The sequence below is a fragment of the Aythya marila genome (assembly GCF_965140915.1).
Source record: "Aythya marila genome assembly, chromosome: 1".
Taxonomy (NCBI): Eukaryota; Metazoa; Chordata; class Aves; order Anseriformes; family Anatidae; genus Aythya; species Aythya marila.
In genome coordinates, this window is record NC_139042.1 from 42,486,536 (window position 1) to 42,496,034 (window position 9,499).

Genomic DNA, 9,499 nt, shown 5'->3' on the forward strand with positions numbered 1-9,499 from the left:
GTTTCTGGATGTATAAACATGGAGCCTGGAAGCAGTAATCAGACAGCACCATGGTTTTTGTGTTTTCACTCTGTCTGTATGATAAATCCATTTTCTGTATTTAGAAGGAACTCTTCATGGTTTAGTGGGGACTGTTGCGTTAGGTCAGAGGTTGGACTCGATGATCTTGAGGTCTCTTCCAACCTAGAAAATTCTGTGATTCTGTGATATAACTAGGCAACACTTTACAAAACCCTTTCAGTAAAGCAGTTTATTCAATTCACCATTTTTCAAGAACTACGATTTTTTTACATTTCTACACCCGAGTTAACTAGACAACTAAACAGATAACAACCCAGTACATTTCAGTTTTTATTGAATGATGTCAACAGTGTGTTTTAAGTGAAAATTGTCCTGCACAATTTAAGCATACTGCTTCTACATCTCACACATAAACCTGTAAGTAATAAAAGAGCCCACCTACATTCCTATGAAACAGTGTTGAAATAGAACTCACTACATTTTTTTTTTGGTCTTTCATTCCTTGCTGATAAAATCCCAAGTTCACAGATTCACCCTTTGCTATCGCTGATGCTAGGTGGCGGGTCTTCAATTCTGTTATCACTCCTGCTCTTTTAAGCATCAAAATTACATTATCACACCTTTCATCTCTGGAATCCTCAGTGTTCCAAACTTAGATTAAAAGTATTATTTGTGATCCAAAGAAGTAATCAGTTGACTTCTTTGGCTGTATATTACTATGCCTTACCTAAGCCCCTAGCTCAGGTAATGCATAGTAATATATAAACCCCCTTGTTCAGTGTTAGCTCTCTCGAAAGCAGGTTGTCTACTACTACAATACAGGACGTTTTGTTGTGGGTCACTGCTGAGTCTTAAGGGCACTGTCATTTCTGTGCTTTTTATTTTAAGGTATATGCAAATATGAGGTATACAAGGGCTGGTGGTGGTGGTGAGGGGGGAGTTCTATATCATAAAACTATAAGCAAGCTTTAGTCTGAGATAAAAGTACACAAGTGTTTGAAGGCAAAAGGTGTTGGGCAGAAGGACTCAGCCTGCTAAGAAAGCAAGTCTAGGAATAACTAGAATTTGTTCAACTGAGACCAGCAGGTGTGAAGGAAAGCAAGCTGACAAATGTATGTGTACTTTTCATGGATACAGTTCCATTAAATCAATTGTCTTTGCCTGATCATCATCCAGTGCATTTATTTATTTATTTATTTATTTATTTATTTATTTATTTATTTATTTATTGTTAACAGACTTTTTGGTTAATCACATTGCCCTAAGAAACTCGGACTCCCTAATGTTAAGATGGAGGTTTCAGAATAATTCTTTTTGTTGTAGTAATTTACAACCTCCTGTGAAATTATCTTCTTATTTAAATTTCTAGAATGTAATTATATAAATTCAAATTTCAAGGATCGTAACAGTTATCTAGAATTGTATGCTCTCTGCAGGACTGGATTCATGACTGTGCTTAAGCTCTCACAGCTACATTACGTGACACTAATGATAGTGAGACTGCAGGAAAACTGTGAGGAACTGCAGAAAGACATATTAAGACCGCTTTGGTAATAAAATGGCAGATGCAGTTCAGCATAGATAAACAAAATATATATATACATGGAAAGAAACAATCAAAGAAGATTGAAAGAAGAGCCTTTGAGCCTATCACTGCCACTCACAAAGACAGCTCAGTGTTCAGTTCATATTAAAAAAGTAATGTATTAGGAATTACTAGGAAGGAAATAAAGAATATAAGAGTATACAAAGAGGCCAGTATTTACACGGCTAGTGCTGTGTACGGTTCTGGTTCTCTTTTCAAAAAAATAATGAGACAGAAAAATTTCAAAGGATGACAAACACAGAAGCTATTCCACACCTTTGGGCAACCAAAAGGTATTTTAACATATATCAGTGTTAGTTACAGTAGTATGAGGAAATTTAAATGTAAATGTTACACCTGCCGAATCATGACTTTCACAACCACTACACTTAAAGGTTTACTGTGCAGGGAACATTAAACAAAGCTAGTAAAATTCAGGTTCCAAAGAAGTAAGAAGTGATGATTCTTTATGCCACTGACATCGAATGATGAAGGCTGCTGTTAGTCAGGAAACATATATAGTCCAAGGGAAACTGGACAAATACTGGAAAAAACAGCATTAGGGATTACTAAATAGACAAACCATATGATGTTCAGGAAAGCCTGGAATAGAAGACATTTAGAAGCTAGAATACAGAAGGAAAAGAACCAAATGTGCTTGCATTGTTCTTACTCTTCCTCAAGCATCTGCTTTTGACAACAAAAGAGAGGCTATTGTGTTAGGAAAACGTGTGGTTGGAACCAATATAGCTATTCTGTTTTCAAGAGTTCAAGCTGTTTGACTCCTTACTGTTAAGTCTAACTTGAATGTTACCATTTAGATCCATGTAACAATTAAAAAAAATATACAAATGCATTTTTAGTTTATATCCATCAAATTGAGTTTTTGAATGTCAAAAACATTCTCCACGTCTATAATTCCGTATGAGAAATTGTCTCCCAGAGAAAATAAGTGCATAAAACCAGTAATTTTATCAATGATAAAATGGTAGCCACAACTTATCAGACAGAATTGCATACAGGTTGATCTCATATTACAGTTGCAAACTGTTTTAAGCACTTCAGGGACATAGAACCAACACTGGAAATCACGCAAATGCAAAATGCAAAAAAAAATAATCAAGCAAAGCCACCAGAATTACTGCACTGTCTAAAGATCTGGTAATGCAAGAAAAGGAAAAGCACTAGCATGCATATGCACTCTAATAGAATTTCACAATAACTTTGGCCACATTTGCTACAGTTCAAAAAAAACTTTTGGTGTTTAAGTTTCACAAGTGAGAATTCTCAGATTTAGCTATACTTAGGAGCCACAACAATTAGACTGCCTACGGATATATATATTTACATAAAGGCCAGCATAATTTCTCACAGTAATTGTGTACTCATTGAATATATAGAACAATTTAATAAGAATCGCCAGAATTTTTCAATAAAATTGTACAGAAAGTACATGTCTTTGGCTTATGACAATTATATATTAAATGCTAAAAAAGAAGATAACCTGTTCACAGTGCAGAAATGCTCCCCTGGTCTTTTCTGATTATGACAGGTAGCACTGAGTCTAGCTAAAATAGCTGAGCATTAATTTAACTGACCTGATGCTTTCGTGACATTTTGCTGACTTTTCAGGTTTGGTAGGATAAATTGCATTATTAATCTTTTCATACTATGGATAACTTAGCATTTTCAAAAACATTATACCCAGTATTCAAAAAAGCTTTAACTCTGAAGTTAGAACATTGATTTACAAAGGATTTTGAACATCCATTATGACTGAGACAGATGATACTACTTTAAATCCCTGACAGTTTGGTTATCAAGAAGTTTTCAGAGCATCCTCCAGGAATAACTTTTTGACCAGAGAAACTGGACATAATGGTAAATAACTTAATGTAATACATATTCCTATTCTCTGCCAGGAATGTGAAGTCTTTAGCCTGCTTGATCTCTTTTTGTAGAGCTATGACCTAGCTAGAATGTGTATGATATAAGCTCAAAATAGAAAGACCTTTTTTTTCTCTGCACAAATAAAGTTTATCTTAAAGATTCCTGGTTCATTTCTATGTGTAATCTCTCTATCAACCATGCAGGTCACTACGGTTCCACTAGCAACACTATACAGCTTTAAATTGTTCTGATGAAAAATTGCAAAAGCTTAAACAGCAGCAGAGGAATAAATACACCAGAAACAGTTTTCTTACGAAGTATATTTCCTGGATGCAAGGACATTCACTGGATAACACGCTCCACAGTTCACTGTATATACACTATAAAGACTCATTTTGGCATCAGTGAAAATTCCTAGTGCTGAATATAGAGACATTCCTGCAAAAAAATGAGCATTAAGACTCACAACCGAATCTAGTAATTTCTATATATGCTTTGAGTAGGAAGTAACAACATAGGCTTAATATTTTCAGGTCTAGTACTCCAAACAAGTGTAAACTAAATAGGATTTGAACTCTGTAAGATATCCCTCTGCCATACAGAATTCAAATTTACATAGATATCTGCATAAGTCGAAGTTCCTTTTTTACTCAGGTTAAAAACACTTCTTATAACAACGTGAATTAAAAGGACAATTAATTAGCTTCATTATAAAAGTGCTTTATTTCTTACTTTTGGAGTGAGATTGAAGTCACTTAAATTATCACTGATACTCTAGTTACAATCAAGTCAGGAGGGGCTTCATTCCTATCTTGACCACAGATCAAAGTGTCTGCATTGGTTTATACAAATACAGGAGTAAAAACAGGATACATTAGCACTTCTAAAGAATGCATTAACCAGCTATACTCAAAATATTCACTGGAACATGCTAGCAATTTCAGCAAGTGTTCAGTACCTGGCATGGTTTAAAAATACTGGATGCTAAAGAGTGATTACACTGTATTTACAAATGGTTCACAAAAATAACCAAGTATTAAAGAATAATAAAATTATTGTTGGGCCTATCTTATTTTAAAAAAGCTTCTCAAAGCTGTTCTGTACGTCATCCTTTTCAAGAAGATTACAGAAATATTCCGAAACCTTCACAGCCATAATTTCACTTTATGTCTGAACAGCAGTCAATTTTCATATCTATTACCCCTACAACTTTGAATTCTTCTCATGCAGAAGGCTTCTCCCACCTCAGCCTGTCATATTTTCAGCAGCCTAGAAAAAGAAAAAACATTTATTACAAGTCGTAAAAAGAAAATACCAAGCGAGTTAAAGCCTTACACCTACCTAGAAAACTTCAAATTAAAGATAAGCTATTTATAATCTTCATAAGCTGTCATGTTGTTCTCTAAGGAATAGCTTAATATATATATATTTAATAATGCTTTCAACTGCCATTAGCCTTTATAAACATTGCCATTTCTGTTTGTTTTGTTAAATCATGTATCTTTATCTGAGCAGATTGTGTCCTGACCATTTTACTCTAATGCTTTCAGTAAGTGCAAGAATGCATGAAACTTTGCATAGCGAACCCCAAAGGAAAATCTCTAATTATTGCTCACTCAGTGAAATTATTTACACAAAATTTATTAAAAATGACACATTGCAACTGCCTAAATCACATTGCCAATTATTTGATCAAGTTCCTAAGCCTTTAAAACTGCGCAACTTAACCCACACAACTACGCGCAGTACTGATGGCAGGCAGGCGCTGGTAAATTTTAAGCCAGTTATGGGACAAACAGGCAAAGGACAGCAACAAAAGCGAAGGGGAAGAAACAACACCCCTCCCAATTACATATAAGCACAGTTAAACACACATTTGTACACACTAAAACATATAGATGAGTAGGTACACCAGCAGGGAGGGTCCCTTGGGAGTCAGTCCTGAAGGGCAGAGGGGTCCATGAAGGCTGGACACTCCTCAAGAATGAAGTCCTAAAGGCACAGGAGCCATAAGGTCCCCGTGTGCCGTAAGATGAGCCAGTGGGGAAGAAGACTGGCATGGCTGAACAGGGGACTTCTGCTGTGTATCCGGGAGACAAAGAGTTTGTCTGTAAAAGAAGGGACATGCAACTTGAGGAGAGTACGAGGAAGTTGCCAGCATATCAAGAGAAATAATCAGGAAGCATGATTAGCATGAGCTCAACCTGGCCACTATGGTTAAGGATAACAAAAATGTTTTTTATAAATATATTAACAGCAAGAGGACCAAACATCTGTCTTTGCATCTGTTTTTACTAGCCTATCCTTGGGGTGCTCATCCTCCTGACCTGGAAGTCTGGGACAAGGAGCAGAAGAACACCCCCGCAGCTCTGGTGGAAACAGTTAGAGACCTGCGGCTCCACCTGGACTGTTTTTCAATGGGACTGGATGGGATCCATCCGAGGGTGCCAAGGGAGTTGGTGAATGTGATTGCTGGGCTACTTTCCGTCATCTGTCAGTGGTCTTGGTCATCTGGAGAGGTCCCAACTCGATCTCCAGTCCTAACTGCAGACTTGCCAATGTGACACCCATCTTGTGAGGAGGACACAGGGAACTACAGGCTTATCAGCCTGACCGCGGTGCCAGGAGAGGTGATGGAACAGGTCATCTTGAAGGCAATCACACAGCATGTGCGGGACAGCCAGGTGATCAGGCCCTGCCAGCATGGGTTCATGAAAGGCAAGTCCTGCCTGACCAACCTCATCTCCTTCTGTGACCAGGTGACCCGCCTGGTGGATGAGGGAAAGGCTGTTGACGTAGTGTACCTAGACTTCAGCAAGGTCTTTGACACGGTCTCCCACAGTATTCTCCTGAAGAAGCTGGCAGCCCACGGCTTGTGCAGGTACACTCTTTGCTGGATTAAGAACTGACTGGATGACCAGAGAGTGGTGGTGACCGGAGTGAAATCCAGCTGGTGACTGGTCACCAGTGGTGTTCCCCAGGAGTCAGTGTTGGGGCCCATCCTCCTTAACACCTTTAGTGATGATTTGGATGAGGGAACTGAGTGCACCCTCAGTAAGTTTGCAGATGACACCAAGCTGGGGGGAAGCGTTTATCTGCTGGAGGGTAGGAAGGACCTGCAGAGGGACCTGGACAGGATGGGTCGATGAGCAGAGGCAAATGGGATGAGGTTCTATGATAGTCAAAAACTCAAAAAGGGTGGAAAAATAGCCCTGACTAGCATCCATCCAGTCAAAATCTAAAAACTGAGTTTTGCACAAATCAGAATAGAAATAGGCTAGATATGGATTTTCCCTCCAACCCCAGAGAAATAAACTTAAGTTATAGTGGAAAAGAAACCATGATGCTTAGGTAGGCAGTAAAGAACAAAAACCCTTTAAAAGGCAGGTGAGTTTTTTAAACTCTAGTCATTTACTCTATTAGCTGAACAGCTAAATTACAAAAAGTCACATATATCCACATGCACCTCTATGAAATCCCTTTGCTTGCCCCTGGAGAGATTTAAAGCATGGGTGGATGTGGTTAGAGCAATGCATGAAGTCTACATAAGCACCAGCAGCTGCATGAACTTGTTTACAAACACTGAACACTGAAGCTGAAGTTGCTTAAGTAAGCTGATGCAGGTTGAAGAAGAAAGCAACAAAATAATCACAACATGATGCAGATGAGGGGGGGCAAATGGCAGCTGAAAACTCCAGGTTAGAAGACTGTTTTTTATTTCAAAGTAGAATTTATACATATGCACAGCAAACTGAACATAGATCTGATTCCTTTAAGGTTCTCCTTAAAGGAATGTGTATGTGCTTTTTAATTAACAGAAATACCTTTAGAGCTTCTGTAGCTTTACGTAGTTCTTTAATAACAGAAGATAGTGCTTCCGGATTGATGCCCTGCTCACAAAGTCGCACACAAATAGACAAGGTCTCCATATCCAAGCCAGTGTTTAATATTCTTGAAATCTCAAACAGAACTGTAAAAGGAAAAAATGAAATCAATTTAGACCCTACAGCGATCAAAAGTGTTTTTCATCAAAATGTATTTTCCACTGTAGAATCCGTGGAGGTGGCAGTCATGGAAAGCACGTGCAGCATGAACCTCAACAGTATTTGTGGTCAGCTTTCCAGTGCAAGTCAGAATCTACAGCTCCTCGCTGACTTAAGTATCATGCATTTCTGATTCAGAAAACTTAACATTGGATAAAGGGTTTTGGAAAAAGTGAAAAAAAATCAATGATTAAACTGGCTGCAAATTCTGTGAGGCTATAAGAATATGCAGTTTTGAACTCCAAATACTTACTTGAAGACAAGCTTAAATGGACTGGAAGCTTTGACAGAGAATGCCAGGAGCTTTCTAGCCCTTTTATTCTATAGCTAAGCCTGGCTTTATATCCAACACTAACAGCAGACTAAGGACAAGCAATACTATTAGAATTTTACATAACGTGAAAAAAGACTGACACGACTATATGTCAATGTGAAACCTTCTAGAGAAGGAGACTGCAGTCTGTTGTGTTGTAACAAAAATCCCCCTCTTCCCTTTTAAGTCTTCCCTGGAAGGCCCCGTTTCTTCAACACCCTTAAACAGTTTTAATTACACATATAGCAACTGAGCTTGTTGAGAGTTTATTTCTGGGTGCCATGGTAATCTCCAACCTGAGGTTATGACAATACAGCTTTAGTTTGTATAGATGCTACTCCCCAAATTAGAAGAAAATGAAGTAGGTCACTCTTAGCATATAAAACCAACATGGCATGCAACTCCTGTCCTCTTGACAGCTATGAAAATATCGTGTATATTTTGTATTGTGTACACTTCAGTGTAACAAAAGCATATTGTAGCACAGCCTCAGAGTCACATTTACGCAGGCAAAGAAATTAAAGGCCTAACACATCCAGTCAATTCCATTGAAGTCACAGGGAAAAAAGATGCTGTTGAAGAAAGCCTCTGACTTTCACAGCAACAAAAGTTATCTGGCCATAGGAGTTAAATTATGAGCCTCATTAGAGCATTTCCAAAGGAAGCCTTCATATTTAACCACCCTCAAGGGATTTCTCAGCAGCTTTCTGCTCAGCCTGAAACCCACAGAATTTGCCCTAGTCCCCCTCCAGAAAAACTCACACTACACCCTCAAAGTTCTGTTGTATTTCCCCCAAAAGATGCCATTTTGTGCCCTGTTGGTTACCTCAGCTTTTCCACCAGATAGCGTCAAGTGTCCCCTCCAAGCTACCTTAGCTTCTCCCTCCACAAAAGAAAAAAGCTGTTTGTCCATACTAAGTTTGTCCCCTCTAATTCCCCACCTCCCCCAAGTCACATCTGTCTCCTCTAAGCATCCTTAACTTTTAGCATCCATTCCACATGGTGTTTTTTTTTAAGACCCACAGTTAAAACACGCCTCCAGAGCCTGCTAGCTTTGATTCTCCAGAGTTAGCCTGACGAGGAAAGGCAACAACTGATTTTTATTCACCCTGCTCACGTTGCTGAGAGTTTGTTTATTTACTTTAGGTTAGTTGTTTATTTATTTTAGTTTATTTGTTTATTTAGTTTAGTTTATTTATTTTAAGAGTATTTATAAGCCTCTAGACTCATAAATACTTCCCCCTGCCTTCAGTGCCGCTTCTCCCGGACTCTTTATGCCACAGGGCAGTCATTTTAACTTGTACTTTGGGCTATTCTGGCTCTGTAGCGCTCGCTGCCCTCCTCACAGCCCCTTCATCACCAGGCCGCCCTCCCAAGGAAGGGAACTGGTACACCCACAGCTTAATAGCAGGTATATTAGCCAAACCCAGAGCTTAATAAACATCTCCCGGGTTTAATTAGGGCTTAATTAGGGTTCAGTTGGGCTATTTGCCCCTCACCGTCCATGGTCTCCCTCACGGCGTTGAGGCTGGCGGCGTTGCTCGCCATGGCGACCGCGCGAGCCCCACCCGGAAGCGGAAGCCTCCCCTCCCGCACCACGTGACACCGCCCCGCAGCGCGGAGGCGGAGGGCGGCCCCGCGTTCGAA

General features: G+C 39.2%; 1 protein-coding gene across 1 annotated transcript; it reads right to left on the reverse strand.

Annotated features, from left to right (window-relative positions):
* Positions 1-257: 257 nt before the first annotated feature.
* Positions 258-9,414, reverse strand: MZT1 (mitotic spindle organizing protein 1). Its single transcript, XM_082780611.1, has 3 exons — positions 9,352-9,414; positions 7,321-7,466; positions 258-4,765 (listed from the first exon to the last, which is right to left on the reverse strand). The coding sequence occupies exons 1-3, from the start codon at positions 9,398-9,400 to the stop codon at positions 4,742-4,744; spliced, it is 219 nt and encodes a 72-aa protein (XP_082636737.1). The 5' UTR covers positions 9,401-9,414; the 3' UTR covers positions 258-4,741.
* Positions 9,415-9,499: the final 85 nt, after the last annotated feature.